Source organism: Chamaea fasciata, unplaced genomic scaffold (genome assembly GCF_029207755.1).
Source record: "Chamaea fasciata isolate MVZ Bird 193981 ecotype frontalis unplaced genomic scaffold, bChaFas1.0.hap1 SCAF_5, whole genome shotgun sequence".
NCBI classification, from domain to species: Eukaryota; Metazoa; Chordata; class Aves; order Passeriformes; family Sylviidae; genus Chamaea; species Chamaea fasciata.
In genome coordinates, this window is record NW_027094090.1 from 45,539,997 (window position 1) to 45,560,138 (window position 20,142).

Here is a 20,142-nt window from a genome sequence, read left to right on the forward strand (position 1 = left end):
AGAGATATGTAAGATTAATTCTTTCATGAAAAGAATTCAAATGTTTAACCATAATTATAAGTTTTTCAGTGCCCAGCTAGAAATTTTGTGGTTAGGATTACTGAAATTCAATAGATCCAGGTGTGGAAATACATCAAAATTGAATTTATTCCCAGATAAAAGATTTTTTAATGAAACAATAGACATTAAATATTATAAGAAAAATAGTTTTATGTGTAAATCAGCTGTTTATGCTTTGATAATGAATTAGCATCCAGTATAACTGAATACAAATAATCAACTTTACTGTCTGCCCTTCAAGTGCCACCATATGTCTGATACCAGGCATATAAATGCACCAAGGATTTTGATGTTAAATGCCATAGCCATAGCAGCACTTGGGATTTACACACAGCCTGTGGACTGCAGTGATGCTGGCAGATAATTGCTATACATCCTATATCATGACTATGTGGGGTTTTTTTAATCTATCCCTGGCCTTGGCAACAAGGCAGGAATAGTCATTGTGCTTTTTTCTGCATTTGTTTTGTCATTACTATTTTTTTCAATAAGCAATTTTTTTAACACATCCAGCCCTAGAGATAACATTGTAATGAGTCTATTTTCAGATAAATCAAATGAAGACAGAAAATTTTAAGCAGCTGTGCAAAGCAGTTTCAGGGTTTTTGCTTTTCTCATGGTTAAGGCCAAGCTTTCTTTTTTTCTTTCAATTAACATGGAAGATTCTCACAGCTGCGGTATCAGGCAGTTTCAGTTTTACTGAGCAGTAAGTAAGAAATTGGACTCGCTAAAGGGACAGCAGAGGGAGCCTGAAGGAAAGGAAACCTGTGTTTCCAGCCAGAAGCCCTGGTCGTGGTATCTTGGTAAAGTCAAGTGTGTGAATGTGTCTATTTGATCTTCCTTCTCGAGTTTCAGTCTCTTTCAGGAAATACAATCGACGAGAAGAAGAAATTTATTTCTTGTATTTCAAAACCATAGGATTTTTCCTGTAACAAAAATATTTTAAAAAATGGCCAGTACTAATGCCCCTCTGTCCCCAGGGAAGGAAAAAAACAACCAAAAATATCTTGACAGAAAAGCAGGCAAAAGAAAAGAGATTCTTTTGAAACTTGTAATACAAGACAGAAGTGTTGAAAAGGAGTCTTTTAGTAATACTTAGTAATGGACTTCACAACTGTGCATATCAGAATACAGAAGAACAATGTATAAAAGGAGACAGTGAAAATAAACAAGCTGTAGCACCTGAAGTTTTCAAAGACAGTTCAAAATTAGTTTAATTAGATGATGAAAATAAGGAAAAGTTGTCTTAGAATGAGTGGATAGCAATTTCAAAAGAAGTAGCATTTTTATTTATTTGGTTTTAAATTTAGAATTTTTTAGCCTTTTTTTCAGTTTTATATGTAACTCTTATTTCCTAGAAGAAGTTATAGTATCCTTTTTGTCCATAATTTTAAAACTAAAGAGTTCATTTTATTATAATGCAGTGTCCGGCATGCAAGATCTGAATCACAATTAACATGCTTTTACCATTCTTTTGCTTTTGTATTTTGTAGGTTACGTTTTGAAGCTGTATCTCAGATTTCTCCTATTACCTTGCACCTCTTTTTGAGGAATATATTTGCTGTTTCTGACATTAATGTCGTGGAAGGAGCGCTCTTCTGTGATTCCACCTGTTCCAATGAGAGATTTTATAAGGACCAAGTATGTGCAGTTTAAAATAATATACTGGACTTGATTTTACTTTTTCATCAGCTTTATTTCATCATTGCAAGATAGATGTGGCAATCAACTAATCCTATTTCCAGGATACTCCATTTTCTGTGGGTTACATGGCTTTTCTTTCTGAAGTATTTCAGAAGCTGTTTGTTATTTATGTCCTGCTGGAATGATGGTTTCTGAATCTGTTATTGCCTAACCCAAAGCCCACTGATTCCTGCTGAGGAAGGATTTTTGAGTTCAGTGGTGGTAGACTATAATATAAGAAAAGTATAATAATTGTTATTTTTGTCCTATTAGGATCTACCTTGAATTTTTAATTTTAAACATTTATGCTATCTAATACACATATTTTAATTAAGATGAGACTTCTAACAGGGTTTAATGATTTTAATATACTAATATTTTATTTCAGAGTTTTTTATAGTATAATGGAATGTTAATGACACAAAACACTCTTTATTATTTGGATTGTCAAAGTTTGCCTCCTGTTTTATTGAATTCCTATTCTATTCCTTTCTTTGCTGAAGTACTTGTGAAAAATGTGAGCAGTTGATAACTCGGTAACTTTACAAGATCAACTCTCACTTTCAGGGACTGCAACAGAACTTGAAGGGAAAGGAAGGAATTATCTTTCCCTTACATACTCTGAGAGGCTAGCATGTGAAATTTCTACTCCACAAGTTTGAGGTTATTAGTTAACCTTAATTTGTAAACTATATGGACAAACAGAGGGCACAATTAGATCAAGAGCAATTGTTTCCTTTAGTATCAGGAATAATGAGTTTTTAAATATACTTCTAACAGATGTCAATGTAAATTCATTTTTAAACTTTAATCTTACTTGCTGCTTATCCTGCTTTTTAAACTGCAATAATATCTGTCTTCTTCCACTTTAAAATTATTTAAACAACAGAATACAAATTTAAATCAAAACATGTTTTTCTTTTACAGGTTGCTAGATTAGCAGAATGTGAAAGAATGGCTGTGGCAATTGAACTTAGCAACTGGTTGGATGATGCAAGTTACACCCTGCAGGCTGTTGTACAATGTTATGGCCTCCTTGCCCCCCTTATTTATCACAAGATTTTTTTAGTGCCAGTAATTCAGGTGAGAACATTTTAAGACTAAGCAGCTGTCAGATCCTGCAGTTATAGTGATTCAAATAAAACTTGTAATAGGCAGTACAGTTGGAGAGCTAAATATCTGGGCTTTGCCTTCTTAGTAGCTGATGAAAGAAGAGCCTTTTAGAGTTTTATATATTCCCAATGCATATAAATTCTGTGTGAGCTGCACACATTCTGCTCTCAGATATGGTGAAGTAACTGCATAATATTGATTGTTTCTTCAGGCTGATTTTTGGTGTTTAAACTGTAGCAGAATCTACAATGTAATTTCTACTTGAATGTTATTTGCAGATGGGAATTTTGAGAAATGAAAAGCAGCATTTGCCTGTGTTTGTGTGTTTGTGGGTTTTTTGTTTGTTTGTTTGTTTTTTTTGATTCGTAATGTTTTCTTTGTATACAGTTTTGATTTCTTCTTAAAGAAAAGAAAGCTATTCAGTGTTTTGATAATGCAGTCTTTAGTTTTTGGGCATGTGCTCCTTTCCAGAAGCCAGCACCTTCTCTTCAAAAACTGAGTACCTGAATCCTCTCCTGCCATTTATGAAGCAGCAGAAATGGTTTTTAGATTCAGCAAGCATACAGTAGAAACATGCAAACCTTTTTCCTGTAATTAGGTAGCCTTTTTAGGTAGCAGCAATGAGAGTATATCCTGTCTGTGAGAAGGGATGAGGCACAGACCAGCAGCCTCTGAATATGGCAGACAGAGCAGGGTGCTGGTAAGAGGATCCACTGACAGTCCAGAGAATGTGAGGTTATTGGGCTGGCCTGGGGTCCATCCAGGAGAAAAAGTCAGGAGGTGCAGGAATTGAAGCCAGAGGCTGGAGACAAGGCTACAATACAGGTCCAAGGTCCGTCCAGGAGAAAGAACTGAAGACCAGCACAGCAGTACCACAGCTCAAGCGGGGACTTGAAGGCTCGTGCCTGAGCTTGATTGGCATGCTTGGGCTCCTGGGCAGAGGGTGTGAGGGGAGGTCTCAAGTGAGGATGCTCAGGGAAGGACTACTGGGGTACTTAGGGCCCTGAGAATTTTTCAGGAGCGCTTAGGAAAAAAAAAAAATCATCTCTTTGAATACAGGGATAGCTTCTTGCTTTAGATGTTGTTGGCTGTGGTGACCTGCTAAAGGTACAGCTAGCCAATGGAAATGGCTCCTGTTTCAGATTTCTTAATTAAAGTGAAAAATAACTTAGCCACATGTTCTTTTCATTTCTGATGGACAAAATTGGGGAAAGAAGTATTTTATTTCTACAGCATGCTGGAAATATTTTTTTTTCATTTGAAATTCTTGCCATCTCAATATATTTTTAAACAGTCCTCCAGTAGAATTATGTAATCTCACTGAATTAAACATTCTTGGATTCCATGTTAGTTACATCAGCAAAAACATCCATCATGTATCTATGTATTAATATCTGGGATTTTATGTGAACATGTCATGTATTCCAAAGGACTGTGGTTGAAATCTTGACACTGTTCAATTAAATGAGAATTTTATTATTGGCATTTGTACAGCTGATGTTATATCCTATTCATTAGATTTCCAAGTATTTTCAAAGTTCACCGTGAAATACAATGGGCTGTACAGAGGTAAAAGCTTGTAAGTATGCTCAAAACTCCAAACTTTGTTTTAACCCTTGTATTTACAGATCCTCATTAAATGCTTGGCTGTTCTCCAAGAAATTCCAAGTGGTACTTTACAAAGGAGACAGGAGGGATGTTATGAGAGTATTCAGCATATGATAGCTTGTACTTCATATCATGTAGCAAAGGTATGGTGTGTATTTTTGTGCTTACAGCATAATTTGAGATATAGCTCTTGTCATTTGAGAAAAAAAAAAAGATTGAGTAAGCTGGCCTTCAGAATAATAGAGAATCAGCAATCTTAAATAGTAAAGGCATACAAATAGTTACTAGTATCTTTGAATCAGTGCATTTTTATAACAATGACATTTTGACTTTTACTATTTATTCAGAAAATAGTCTGTAATTATTAGTCTGTGTCATCATCTACATTTTATATCATTGTGTGTATTTTTACATTTAAGGTAGTAGTATTTTCAATAAGACGCACATGTAATATATAAGTTTAAAAGTTTATTCATTGTAAATAAGCCATGTATGTAGTTTTAATCAGATTAACGTATCTGTGTTAGGTGCTAATTAGATACAAGAGACTTTATACTGTTTATTCTTGCATGTTGGCAGAAATAAAAACACCATGACTTTCAACCATAATATGTATCTGTAGATGACATTTATGATTCAGATACTCAATCTATTTCATGAGATAAGGAGAAACATGGTACTGGATTTTTTCCCTCATGTATAGAGAGATATGCTACAGTTAATTACTTGCTATCATAAATGTGTGATACTGAAAAAGTCAGCTTTCCTCCAGCTTTGGGTACACCTCAACTAAGAGCTCATACTGAAGCTGAGCTGTGGCTAATGATTTGAGGGATTTCCCTGTGCTGGTGAATCCTCAGCTTGGTCTTTATAGGAGCTGAATCTCCATGCTCAGCTCGCAACACCAGATGAGCATCAAATAAGCCTAAAAAAAGCTCTGCAAGGCCTGCATGGCTTGTGAGGCCAGGAACCAAGGGCAATGCCATGGCTGGCAGAGCAGCACCTGGAATTGAGGTACAGCCAGGCATCCAGATTATCAGGTAAATTTGTGGTGATGAGGCAGGCCAGATTTGAAGCTGGGAAGACAGTCCACAGGTCAGAATAAAGCCTGCTGAGGTGGCTAGGGTCAGACAGAGCCCAGCAGGCTGGTCTATCATGATGGGAACAGTCTGAGGTCAAGCTCAAAATTTGTCTGTGGGCCAGGTGCCCAGTCTAGTTAATCCATTGCCACACCCCAGCATGACTTGGACCAAGCTGGAGATCAACATTCCTGCCGTATAGGAGCCAGCAGGGACTGTAGGCTGAGACTTGAGCTGAGAGGGCGCTCCTGGCCCCATGGCTGTAGGCCCCAAGTGAATGCTCTCAGGGCCAACAACGCCTATTATGAGCCTTGAAACCTTGATTCAGTGTTTGTTTGTTGTTGGATTCCTCAGCTAAATAACTACCATTTATATTGCTGATTTTTTTTCCTTAGAGATATCATTTCAACAGGATAGCATACAGAATAGCAAAGAGAATGAGTGAATTGCAAATGCTTCTCATTAAAGCAGGGTATATGTTTTTCTTTTTCCTTACAGTCAGGTCATGTACTGTGTTTATCCTAAGGTAATCTATACACTTAGGATCACAGAGGCAAAGATCCTAATGTGAAGTTTGCTTGCACATAGGAGAAGCACTTGGGCATTTAGAGTTCTTTCCAAAGAAGATAAAGCCATCTAAAAACATTCGCTACACTGTTAATTTATAAATTTTGTAATTTAAAAATAAATTTCAACAGTCCTTTCACTAATACCATTGGGATTTTAAAGTGTGCACTTAATACCAGAGAGGTAAATGAGGATCATTTAGTTACCCTTTATGTTCTTTGATAGCAGTACTGCCTGAGAACATGGAGAGTGTCAATCACAGCAATAGATACTTCAGGGTAAATCTTTCTATTCTCTGAGGGATAGGCTAAGCAGAAGTAGAACGCATAGATAACATATCTGCAATTCCAATTATTTTACATGTCTACAGTCCTGGGTTTTTTATTGAAAGAAACTTGCATATTGAGTAATTGATTTCTACTTATAAAATTCATGCATTTTGACAATTAAAAGTAGACAGTAATGAAATATTACATATTATATAAACCAAAAAATGTATAACAGATGATTCTTTTATAGGTACTACATTCATGGAAAGAGTATGAACTTGCAGTAGTTATCATTAACTATGGGAAAAATTTGCTGATTTCACCAGCAGTTTCACCCGGCCTGTCAGGTGATATGAAAACTGAAGAAACACACACTGGCAGACCGGTAAAAGTAGTTTCTCTGGTTTTTACTTTTTCTTTTCTCTAAATTCTGTATTCTATTAATTTGAAGACTAGATTTATTTTTTTTTTTTTGTTCTATAATCGTAGAATAGTTTGCGTTGGAAGGGACCTTAAAGATTATCTAGCTCCACCCCCCAGCCTTGGGCAGGGACGTTGTTTTGGTTTAGGGCAAACTTGGGAGGAAACCTCCGAATGGGGTTCATCTGGAGAGTAAACTCAAATGGTCCCTCCCTCCAGCCAGTCTGGGAAAAGAACTTCTTCGGAGAAAAGTGAAAAAAACTATTTATTTACAAACAAAATGCCCACAAGCATAAAGAATGAACAATATGAAACAACAAAACCTCTCATTGCTCTGAAGAGAGATGACAAAACTGAGGAAGTCTTTGCCGTGAATGTAGCTCGGCTCACTCAGTCTTTCACTAGTTCCAGTTCTTTCAGAGATTCAGGCCTCGGTGGGCCACAGGTGCGAGCTCTTGGTTCTCTTCTGGGTTTTTCAGTCCAGAGCAGATTTCAACAGTCTCAAGAAACAGGAAAAAAAAAAACTGTCTAGGAAGTTTTTTGCCTCAGCTAGCTAAACTAACTAAAAGCAAAAAAAAACCCATCTCTGTCTGGCCACTGTCTGTGCATCTGACAAACAGATAGAGTCTGGAGAAAAAAAAAATGTGTAGGAGTGAAGGCTGTTTTCTCAAAACAAACTGTGCGTTGCTTCTTTCCCTGCTTTGCTCTCAGAACCAGTCTTAAAGCTGCAGAAGACAACATACAGCACACACAGAACAGACAACTGGGGATACAAGCACCATAAGGTCACTCTAGGGCAGACACCTTCCACTAGACTGGTTTTCTCAGTGCCCCATCCAGCCTGGCCTTGAACACCTCCAGAGTTGGGGAGTCACCATGCTTGACAAAATATGCTATGCTAAAAAAAATCATGAACGTAATTTTTATTACATGAGAAAATAAAAAAATACAATATTGATGAAATTATAAGATATAGATTTAGAAGACTTGGGATCTAAGCTAAATTCCATTATTGACAAGCTAGTTTTAATTAAGTTAAAGCTAAGCTTTCATAACAAAGTATTCAATATTTCAGACGCATTCTTCAGAGGCATGCCATTTAGCTTCAATGGCAAAAGCAGCAGAAAATCTGAGTACTCTTGAATCAAGTCTCCTCAAACTGACAGAACCAGGTGGGTGTACTGTGGAAACACTTCTTACCTTTGTCTATAGAGTTTGCTATGGTTTGTTTGTAAAAAAAAATTACTGAAGAAGTACTTCTTTTTTCTTATATCTTCTATGATGAATCCACCAAAGCAATAATGATCTTGGTAATAATCACCTTGTTATTTCCACTGGAACACTTTTTTCTTCTTTCAAAGGAATATTCATTTGTGAACAAATCTGCAAATATTTATGTTCTCTCAATCTGTTTAAACCGGATTCCATGTTATTTAGGCTTGCTCTATCTTCCTAAATCAGAAAATGCAGTGGCAAAGGCCACTGTCCATTTATAGGTTGTCTCAATACCCTGCCAATGCTAGTAGTAATGACCATTGCAGGAAATTTTAGTGGAGAAAACTCTCCCTGAAGTTAACAGAAATTGTCCATTTTGTGAGGTAATTGCATGCATACTAGTATTTAACTACCCTTTAACTCAGGAATGAATATACTAATTTTAAAATATCTTAGAATCTGAATCAAGCACAAAAATTTTCTGTCTAATAATCCTGCCAAAGTTAGATGAATTACGTAAGAATTACAAAGAAAATTTGGTTAAAACTTAAACTCAGAGACACTACTGATTTTTTCCCATTATATTTACATGGCATCTTGTACTCCTTGAAGCCTGGATGGAATTGTAGAATAATATAGGTTGGAAGGCATTTCTGGAAGATATTTATTCTAAGCCCTTCTCAAAATAGGTACAATTAGATCAGGTTGCTTTGAGGCTTGTCCAGTCAAGTTTTAAATCTTTCTGAAGAAAGAGATTTCGCAACCTTTATGGGCAACCCGTTCCAATAGTTAACCACTCTTACTAAGGCTAGAGAGGTTTTTTATATATGTGTTCGGAATTTTCTGATTTCCGGCTTGTTTCAATTGCCTGTTGTGCTATCAGTGAGGACAGTCTGTCTCCACATTCTGTACTCCTCCTATTAGGTAGGTGTAGATTCCTCTTAGCCTTTCCTTCCTAAAACGGAATAAACCCAATTCCCTCAGCCTCTTGCTTTGTCATGCACTCTAGCTCCCTATCATCTTGGCTGTCCTTCACTTGACTTCCCTATGTCAGTGTCTTGTGCTACAGTGCCCAAACCCAGGCACAGTAACCTAGATGTGGTCTCACAAGTGCTGAATAGAGGGAATAGTCATGTCCCCTGACCTGCTGGCCAGGCTGTTTGTAGTATAGCCCAGTATGCAACTGGCCTTTGCTACAAGACCACATACCTCATGTTCCAGTTATCATCCATCATCTCTGTATATGCATTTGTTCAGAAGAGAAAGCATTCTCGTGAAAAATAGGATAAGGGGGGATGCAAAAATCTCATTAATCTGTGCAATAATCTGTGGTGGTGTGTTATTTACGAGTGGAGCTGGAGCCTAGATCCCAAAAAGCCTCTCCGGTGGAAAGGCCTCTTGGGGAAGCTCAGGCGAAGCAGTCAAGCTCACACATCCACACACACCACGTGGCTAGCACAGCTAGGAGAGGCAGAAGGCCTTGACACCTGATCAATTCCAGCAGGTTTATTTCCAGAAGCCAAAAGGAGACCCAGAGCCAAGAGCCCGGGTCATCTGCTCTTCCCTGCTTAAGTATGGGGTTCAGCAGCCAGTGACCTTGAGGTGTGGGGTGGAGCAAAGGGCAGAGAAGGTCAGTGTCCCATAGGGAGACAGGGCTGGTCACCGGGTCCCACAGCCAATGGAGGCACACCGAGGAGAGGAGAAGCCAAGGGCCAGGGGCATTAGCGGAGGAGGAACCGGGGCAAACCATATATACAGAGCACCATTTGCAAGTCCCTTCTGTCAGGCTGGGCAGGTGACTGTGGTCTGTCTTGCCAAGGCCAGACCCTGGGTAGTATCTTGGGGAGCTGCAGGGATTCCACAATAATCCTTCATTTTTGCTCACACTGATGCTTACATTCCTGGAGAACAAGTCACATAAGGAAAGAATTCTGTAAGTTAATTGAAAATCATGTTGATTACTTAATAGACAGTTAAATTAATGGATTGATTAGTTAGAAAAAACCCCACATTTTCAGTAGCTGGCAAGTAATTTATCTCTAAAGTCTGTTCTTTTGTTGAAATAGCCTATTTGTCAATAGTTTCAGGATACAAATTGAGAAGAAGCCTTTTGGTGTGGCCATGAAAAGCTTACAGCTGTCCTTACACATATGTATGAATGGTTTAGGGCAATGTGCATACCTATAGGCATGCTATTAAAAATGTTTTGGAAAAAGCTGTGGCAAAGGAAATCATTATAACTGGATCAACACAGCATTCCATTGATGATAGTCTGCAAGAAAAATGGAAAAGAGCTGAATCTGCTTCTTTCAAAAGAAGCAAACCCCAAAATGTTTCACACAGAGTACAATTTAAATTCTGAAATTTCAAATCTTTCCCTATTAAAAATTTTTGGGGACATATTTTTCTTTGTGAAAATGCTTATTTGGAGCAACATATTTTTGAACTTGTCTTTTGAGAGAGACTACTAAGAAAGGGTGTCCTAAAGCATTTTTAAAAAGTCTGCTTTTCCTGCTGGCTGTCCCACTTAACTGGACATCATTTACATTCAACAGACCTAAACTGACTGCTCTCACTGGAGTTTCTAACTATTGATACACAATAATAACTGGTTCCAGAGTACATTTTTAATCTTGCATTTTTCAGGGATTGATGTTTTCAACCACAGGACTTGTCTAAGTACCAAAATTGTAGCTCGTGTTTCTTTATTAAAGAAAAATAACAAGCAGTACATGCAACATTGTTTTGGTGCTCATCAGCTGGTAATGCAGTTTTGTTTAACTGCCAGATGCTTGAATCCAAGTCATTGTCATATATATTCTGTATACAATTAATATCTGTGTATTCTATATAAAATATATTATTTATAGAATTTAAATTAATTTCTATACATATATTTATGTAAATATTTAGCTTAAGGAAAAAGAATCCACTACCTACTTACATTATCCATATGCAGAGGATGAATTAGTCAATAGCAGTATTAGTCAAAAGCAGATCAGTTCTTGCTGTATAGCCTTAAATACATTTTTTGACATATCTTTTCTGCACATTCTTCTCCACATATGATTTTCATGGCTCTTTGTTAGACCTTTGATGAGCTTTTCCATATTAGTCTAGTAGCTGTAAGTTCATCAGTCACATCTGTAAACTCTTTAAGTTGTACAGCTACTTACACTAGAAGAAAAGAACAAGCATTTGAATTTCTCTCTGGATGACAGTGAGAGATTTTAAAGCAAACTCTGCGCTAGAGATGGATTTTTTTTAATTGTCAGTTATAGGTGGAGTTTGTATTGCATATTGTCACTGCTTTTCATAATGGTTTTCATTTGGTTGTTGATGCAGGTCCTGGAACACAGCTTACAGGAAAGGAATGTCCTTTGTTCCTCTACCCTGTAATTTCATGTTGGACATCAGAGCGTGCTTATCGAGAAGGTAGGGATAGTTGGTGCTTATATTAATTGTAAAGGCTCCTTTACTTCAGAAAGTTGCCAGTAAAGCAATCTCATTCTTCCTTGGAATAAGTTCTTGAGAATGTTATCTTCATTTGATTCTCAAATATATAAGATCAAGTGAAACATAGCTTATAAAAAGTTCTCAATATAAACACGAGAATGTTTATAAAATGAAAAGCGAATGCAACCAATTATTTGGGGTGTTGATGCTGAGTGTATAAAATATTAATATTTTAAATTGAATAATTGTTTTCTAATAACCTTAGAAACAAGTAAATTTAAAAAAAATTGTGCCAAGTTTTCAAAGATTCTCTTTGTACGAAATGTTCTTTTAAAGTTGAGGTACCCCATTTCCATTATTTTACTGGAAGAGGAATTCACAGAAATCCTTATCTCTATAATGTTCGTAATTCCAGGAGTGTATTAAATAGAGTGAGGTTGTGATTCTGGATGCCCAGTCACAAGAAGCATTTAGCAGCTGCCATTGTGTATCCCTGATTTTTGTGTCACTATGAGTATACAACATGACATAAATGCTTTGAGACATAGGCTGTAATTCTAGGTGAATTCAGAATCCTGTTTGAGCATAAACACCTGTGTTATTTGTTACTTTATTGCAGTGCTTAAATTCAGAGGGCAAACACGTTTCCTTGAATTCTTTGTTCAACTTTTGCACAAAGTCCTGAATGAAGAGAAGTTTCAATGTGTTCTGGAGTGGGCAGACAGTGTGGAAGTTCACTTGAACAGGTAACAGTAGTAGTGAAAAACCACTGCTTAGGGTCATGAGAGTCACACTTACAAAAGAAATAGTAAGTTTTACATCTCAGAAGATCCACCCGTAGTAATTTCCATGACTTCTAGAACTTCCATGAACACAGAGGATTACACAGCTACAGTAAATACTGTATCGTGACCTGACTATACATGGAGATGTAATACTGTAAGGATTTCCCATATTATTATGGGGTGGTGGCATAGCTTGGGAAGGTATGATGGGTTAAAGCAAAAGCAAACTGATCAGGGCCTACTATAGCATCAGAAAAAATTCTGTGGGGAAGAGAAAAATGGAGCCGATTTCAAATTACCTGAAAAGATCCTTTTTTTAAAAACCCACATCATTATTTCTAAAATATGAAAGGAAAATAATCAGTGAAAATGAGATACATATTTTAGGGAACAAGAATTGTGGTTGCAAGAGACCAAAACAATCGGATGTGAAGAAATTATTTTCATAATTCTGTAGTATAATTTGGGTAATGAAGAAAACTTTTGTTTTACTAGGCTTTAGGAAGGTGATATAGTTGTTACTCACAAATTCAGATTTCTATAATAAACCTTGAAAATTAACACTTCCTATTTTCAGAAGAGGATGAAGAAAAGAAAATCTTTTGAATTTAAACCTGCAAATGAAATAGGAACTGCATCACGTGCTCTATATCTTCCCAAAGATAACCTTTTACTATAAAAGCAGTTTATCATGATGATTATAATGATGATGATTTAAAAAATATTTTTATCAGGCGGAATGAGAACTTCCTCGGTACTGATGGAATTTTAAAACAAGCAAGTTCTCTCGCTCTGGGTGAAAGCACAAGTGCTGCAGGAGTTCAAAAAGTGAGTTTTATTTTTAAGGAGTTGTGCGTTTTTACTGGGTGGCAATACCATAGGAACAAAATAAATTTAAAAAACATTGTTTAATAAAAACCTCATCCACAGTTGCTAAAATGTGGGATACAAACTCTAGTCCTGAGCTGATCTCTGCACTCCTAAAATCAGGAAGAAAATCTGGCATGGATTCATCTGAAAGACCAACAATTGTGAGAATATGAGATGAGTCAGAATAAGGGATCCCAAAATCAAAAGAAACTTCCCTTTCCTTACTGCCTTTAAAATAACATGGTGGTAACAGGAAATGTCTTGGGTACCATCACATTCAGAAAAGGAGATCAGCTCAGGCCTTGTTTTACAATATGTACTTACACTTTTTTGTGAGTAAATGCTCATGGTTAACACCTTGTGCAGATATTCTAATTGCACAATGAAGGCTTTTTTGTTTAGAATGAATTTAAAATAAATTTTAAATTTTACTGGAAGATACAAATAATCTTAATGGATTTGTATTGTTTTGGAGGAAGAGTTTTCTCTCTCATAATCCTCTAGTAATTAGTAATACTGCTAGCATCTGAGATAGATTAGAAAAAGGGTTTCTCTGTCTTGGTTTTTGCATAGCAAGTTTTACTGTTTATAATACTAGGAAAAGAGCTATCATTATTTCTGTGATGAAAACACTGGAATATGAAAGAAAACGTTCAGGGACCTGGCTGGTTTCTTTTTGTCAGGCATTTGACATGTGCTTTCCAGAAAAAATTATGTTGTTTTCTGGAATTTTTAAGTATTTCTTTTGCAGCCTTATTTTGACAATGATTTCCAGGATTTTTTTAAAATGTTCTGTTCCTACATAAGTCAAACTGCTCTATACCTCAAGTAATTGATAATGTAGGTATAAATAATTATTTGAAGTATATTTAAGATTTTGATGCAATTTTTTTTTAAAGGGAAAGGATACCTCACCTTCAAGAAAACCAAAGGCATCACCTTCGAAGAAACCAACAAAAAAAGCCATGCCTAAGAAAGGACCTCTTAGAGAGTATTTATTGAAAAATCCAGATGCAATGAATTCTCCAGAAACACAAAAGTAAATGAACATAGTTGTCAGGCTTATATAGAAAAAAAAAATACTTTGACTGAAATTTAGTTTACAATTAAGTGTGTATTTTAATTTTTGTTATATATCAAAGAGACTAATTTCTGCACAGTCTTCCCATTTTTTCTGATTTAGTTTGGTATACAATTGGTTTCCACTCAAGGAAAAAAAATCTGTTGCTATTCTGTTTAAGAAAATAGCTGTTAAAGATTTCAAGTCTTTGTATTAATAATCAAAGATTGTGTTTCAGTTGTGTTAGCTTGAGCATGTTGATTCATAAAGGTGGAAAAAGCTCTGTTTATCTGTGTATTATAATGCCTTTCAGACTGTGTTGGGGAGTTTACCTGCTACAAAGCTAATAAAAAAATATTTATTATTTCCTGTTCTTCAGGTAGTTTCAGAATGATTTTTGTGTCCTTGTGCTAATCTTTTTGGACTATATGTTCTGTAGCTTCCAGAAAACTGTTTTTGATTTTTTAAAAAATATTCATTCACCTCTTCTTTTGGCAGATATTTGTTTATAGTTGGTTAACTTGTCAATAACATTACCTTCTGACCTAAAAGAATGTGTAGTATTCATAACTTGGTCCTTTATTCACTTATGCTTTCAGCAATTAGCAAATAAGAAACTATAAATATTTGCATATAAGCAATCATGTAACTGATTCTGGAAGTGTTTTAAATAACCTAAAAATGTTTCCATATAATCTTCTAAATGTTCACCTAAACCATCCAAAAATGTTATTCCTCCTTGACAGAGGAAACCCCACCTTACTTAAAATGATTATTTCTTTCAGCAGAAGAGGGGATGTTAAATCTTGGGGTTTTATCAGCTACTATTTTGTGCCTTACATAATAGCAATGCTGTATAATATAATCAAAATTATATTTTTATGGTATGTGGTATACTACTGTATATGTGGTATACTCTTCTGCCCACATTTTGAAGGTGGAAAACAGGCAGAAAAATAATTTGGATTAATAAAGGGATCAGTTTCCAGTTAAAAAAAAAAAGAAAAAACGAGATTTGGTTTGAATACAGCACTGTATGTTTGTGAAGTAATACAGAATTTTTTCACCTGTCAGGGAAACTTTAAAAAGCTTTGGCTGGAAATTAAGGCAGGCATCCAGATTTGAAATATTATGTTCTCTTCATATTGGAGGCACTTAACTACCAAAGCAAAGCAATTAAGAAAAACCAAACCAACCCATATTTATAGCATAATAGAAGACTCTCCTGAACTGACTTTGAAGCACATTGCATTTGCTATAATAATCTGTACAATTCAGGTACAAATAACTCCAAGCTGAGCTAAACTTTTTAAAGTACTAAGACAAATATCTTATAGAAGTTGGCAAAATATAAAACAGGGTTTATTGTGTGTTAAGTGCACTTAAAAAGAGAAAGCACAGTTACTTTTCTTGACTAAAGCAAAAGTCTTTTCGTTAGAAATATGTCATATGCTTATGTGCTTATGCATATAAATCTGGGGGTATGCAATGGGATACTTCTGTGTATCTTTACCAGGGTTTTCTTTTCTAGAACTTCAAGAAAACAGATTTTAATTTTTTGCTACTTCATATGTTTTGGTTTAGGAAAGGCAAGGATAAGTTGAAGAAATTAGCTCATCAAACCTTAGTGATGCTGCTGAGTAAATATGTAACCCGAAGTAAGTTTTGTCAAATGTGTCTTGAAGAGATGCCCTGGAAGTCTCAGATGAATATCTATCTGGCAGTTGCACACTACCACTTATTTAAAAAGAACCTGGAAGAGCAATATAATATTGGAATTAGTGGTTCACAACATCTGGACAGGTACATCTTACTGCACTATCAGTGATTGCTATTGATATAGATTACTGTGTTATTGCTCTTAATGCAGACAGATCTGAATTACAATATATTCATATGAACAGTTTAGCTTTCAAATACAAATTACTTGTTACTATGTGAAAAGTTTTGCTTTCCATTCTGTGGACATCAGGCATAATTTTGGTTGCTAATTTTATTGATGAGATGAACGCTTTGAAATATACTATACTATTTTTTGGTTCCTTATAACATTTGGCAGTCATTCATTATTTCTTACTCCTAAAGCTGCTGGAAAGTAATCACTTCTGAGAAACTGAATTTTGTTTATGTATATCAAAATTCTTTCCGGTATTGTATGTGGGGTTTTTTTTACTGTTTTCTTCTCTTTCTCCCATTCTGCAGTTACAATATTTTGGATCCTGAGATATTCTCATTAAACAATTCTGGCACTGTACTGGCAAGAGGATCTGTAAAGGATAACATAGGAAAACCAACTCCTCTTCTCCTTGAAAAGTCAGAAGTGGCTGAAACCCAAACCCGTAAGAATTTTTATTGGTACACAACTGAAAATCATCTTCAGCTTAACTTTTTGTTTCTCTTGATTTCTGTCTGTCTTGACCTCCCTCATTAGTTGTCCACATCACCTCTGGAAAAACAGTCAGTCATGCCAAGTTAATAGAAGACATTTGTAGGTTTCAATTGTCTTCTATATTTTTTTGGCATACTTAGTATAACAGAAGTCATAGTAAGTGATGTGCCATATCTAATAATTCTGGGCATTGCTTAATCTATTAATAAATATGTAACATTTTATCAATTAGTTATTCTTTATCCTGTACTTTATTAACAAGCTCGTAATTTTTAGAAAAATTAATGATACTAGCTTTAGGTTTGCAGATACTACACTACCTACCCATAATAAATTGATAATATGCCGAATTATTCTGAATGCATTGATAATTTCTTTCAGTTTCTGAGGTTTGTAATTGGTTGGCAGTTTCCTTTACATTTCCTAGCAAGTCAAAATTTCCCTGGGTCATTCTGTAAGTAGTTTTTAAAGTTATACACTGAAGTTTGTAATTATTTTTCAAATTTTAAGTAGAATTTAATTTTCCTTAAAATTAAAGGAAATTAATTTCTTTAATTAATTAACTTTCTCACCAGTGTTTCCCTGTGTCAGAAGCTACCTCAGCACCTATTTATTTTCTACCATTTTTATTTAATTTCTCTGTCTTTCACATCTGGCATTCATTATTCTAGCTATTTTTAGTCCTTTATGAGGTTTCAACAGGAGCCAAAAGGCTCCTGTCTGTGGGTAATTGTGAAATGCAGGACTTTGTTTTCCTCAGATATTAGGGGTAGTGTACAAGTAAACACAAAGTCTGCATAGGCACCAGAAGTTCAACTAGTAACCACAGGCCTGGTCTTTTCAATGGCTCTTCAGGGACACATTCTTGCCACAGCAGTGAAGATCAAAATTCTTTTGTCTTTCCATGTAGGACTTCCTTAGTTAAAATCAACTGTCCTCTCTGCCTTCTCCAAGGAGGTGTGACAAAAACTAGCTCTTGAATTCACTGCTTCTTTTTGCAGCAGCCTACTTTTACATAAACACCTTTACGTTGATGCTTACTAATTACTGAGAAACACTGAAATTGGCTGAAACCTGGTAAAAGCCCTGCTTACTATCTCTTAGCCTTTGCAGCAGTTCTGATTAAAAGAATTACATAAAATGTGTAGTTTCCCATAGAATTCAAATACTATATAGCTTGGATTTAGCTTCTGCCTGAAACCTATAGTTCAGATATTACCACATCCCACTACATGAACCTTTGCCTTTCTCCTTGGGGGATATTTGATAGTGAATAAAATAATGAAGGAATTCTACCCATACCACAGAATTTGTCAGAAATCCTCCTTTCTTCCTAACATCTCCTTAAGATGTTAAGAGGTTTCTGTTTAAGAAAGATTCTTGCAAGCTTGCAAAGAGATTTCTTGCCATAGTGATTTCTTCCTGGAACCAAACTTAGGACTGTGTTTTGTCTTTGAGGCTGATAACTATTTGGTACCCATTACTATTTTGCTCAAACTTGTTTTCATCCCTGTTTCTCCCAATTCCTAAGTAAAAGCATCTTATATTTTAAATATCATAACCTTACAAACATGATAACCTTAACATTGGCCTTAACCTTAACATTTCCTAACATTTAAGTATTTAGCTGCCACAGAAAAATCCTAGCTGATTTTTTTCTTTTTTTTTTTTAGAAATTCAACTCAATTTTAATGAGTGAACTTTTCTTTTCAGTTACAAAATCTCCTAAGAACAGAAATAAACAGAGTCGAACTCCTCAAAGTCGAATAACAAAGACCCAAGAAGAACAGGTGCAGTTTCCATCGAATACCCTTTTACTGAAGCATTTTACAAGCATCTTCTTGCATTTGAAAAGAGCAGTGGTAAGATGTGGTTGTTTTCTAATTAAACTATATATTACTAAGCATTGTGTTACAGTGCTGACTACTTTCTTCGTGAAAAGACCTCACACTTCAGAAAACTCAAACAAAATTCACTGGTTTAAAGTAATGTTTTCTTATCTTCTGAAAAATATCCGAGTACAACGTATGAAATGTCAGACAACACCTATCATAACATTTATTTCTATCAAACATACAATAATTTATGTAATTGATCTATTTTTCATTTCACCTTTGTAACTTTCCTTCTCCTCTTTGTTAAATTTTTCTCAAAATGCTTGCAGACTTACCTTTCTCTTTAAAGGTCTTAGTGAATGTCACACTAGAAACAGGAGAACCAGTGATTGAAGGGAAATGCAGACTAACTACTCTTCCCATAAAACTTTCTAAACTCAAGTAAAAACACACATATAGGGGGTGTGAATTAATTTTTACTTCTTATTCTCACACCAAAACCTACAATTAAATTCAATTATAAACTAGTGCTTCTATGAAAAGGTAACAATTAAGGTTCTATAATGCCTAGACTGTAATTCTGAAAGATTACTTATGCCTAAGTTTTAGAATAAAAGAATGAAACTTTTAATTTCTGCATTTTGAAGGTATAATTATATTTTCAATGGTATGCACAGGTTCTTGCTCACCGTGGTGGCCACTGGACATTGCTTCAAAATGCTTGTCGAGAACTTTGGAACTATACTCAAGAATTTCAATTGATTGCTAACCAGTCGCATTCCCATATGGATGCATTTCCCATCACCTGGGATTTTCTTTGGAATACCATCTGGTTGCCATTTTATTTTGCATCAGACATGATAATTGATATGATAATTGACCTACAAGCAAGCAGTTCTCTTAAGGTAAAATTTATTTTTATTAAGACAACTATTTATCAGCACATTTTCACTAGACAGGGAGATTTTCATGCACTATATTCTGGTATCTCCAAGTTATTCTCTGTAGTAAGTTTTTTAGATGATTACAGTACTTTCTAATCTCTGTAACTGATTTGTCCTAAAAACACATTTGAAAATAAGAGGTATAATAATGTTTCTTCACTATAGATTGTGGATCCTGAAGGAGAATTTTGCATTCCCAGTTGTTTAGGAGGTATTGTGGATGAGAATGGTGGTTCTAATCTTCATCCCCAGTCTCCCCTGGATGATGTGAATGTGGTTGACCTGAGATGGATATGTAATCTGATTCTTAAAACAATAGAATTGTTATATCAAATGAAGAAGTGGGAAGCACTGGTACACATAGCTGTACAATTTAACGTATTTACACAGTAAGTTATACCAACTCTAATAAAAACTAAAAAATTAACATTATATAGTTTAATATACCATTTTATTGCTTAATTACTACACTTTTGTTTGTTTTTTTTTTTTTTTTCCAGTGAGAGGTTCACAGAACAAGTGAGTCCGCTGCTGGTATACGCTCAGAGGCAGCTGCTGGAAAGGATACAGCAGTTCAGTGAGCCAGACAGCCATGAATCTCATTTCACAAAATACCTGTCTGATGATGTGCAGAAGGTGAAACAGATTTCTTTTTGGGGCACTGACTCTAAATGTGAATTAAATGTGGAGAAGCACTTTCACTGATTAGATTAATATTCTATCACATAGTGTTCCCAAATAGTAAATGATAGCAACTTAATGAACATAATTGATTGAAGCTCGTATGAT

At 35.4% G+C, this 20,142-nt stretch overlaps 1 protein-coding gene across 1 annotated transcript in view; it reads left to right on the top strand.

The window, feature by feature from the left end:
- Nucleotides 1–20,142, top strand: part of CFAP54 (cilia and flagella associated protein 54) — a 106,966-nt gene that overhangs the window by 38,051 nt on the left and 48,773 nt on the right. Inside the window, exons 25-39 of the mRNA XM_066183417.1 lie at nucleotides 1,554–1,701; nucleotides 2,671–2,826; nucleotides 4,485–4,607; nucleotides 6,630–6,770; nucleotides 7,875–7,971; nucleotides 11,360–11,449; nucleotides 12,090–12,216; nucleotides 12,990–13,083; nucleotides 14,025–14,164; nucleotides 15,770–15,988; nucleotides 16,388–16,524; nucleotides 18,288–18,436; nucleotides 19,087–19,314; nucleotides 19,519–19,742; nucleotides 19,854–19,989. Coding sequence (XP_066039514.1) covers nucleotides 1,554–1,701; nucleotides 2,671–2,826; nucleotides 4,485–4,607; nucleotides 6,630–6,770; nucleotides 7,875–7,971; nucleotides 11,360–11,449; nucleotides 12,090–12,216; nucleotides 12,990–13,083; nucleotides 14,025–14,164; nucleotides 15,770–15,988; nucleotides 16,388–16,524; nucleotides 18,288–18,436; nucleotides 19,087–19,314; nucleotides 19,519–19,742; nucleotides 19,854–19,989 — 2,209 coding nt within the window. The remainder of the gene's footprint in view (nucleotides 1–1,553; nucleotides 1,702–2,670; nucleotides 2,827–4,484; nucleotides 4,608–6,629; nucleotides 6,771–7,874; nucleotides 7,972–11,359; nucleotides 11,450–12,089; nucleotides 12,217–12,989; nucleotides 13,084–14,024; nucleotides 14,165–15,769; nucleotides 15,989–16,387; nucleotides 16,525–18,287; nucleotides 18,437–19,086; nucleotides 19,315–19,518; nucleotides 19,743–19,853; nucleotides 19,990–20,142) is intronic.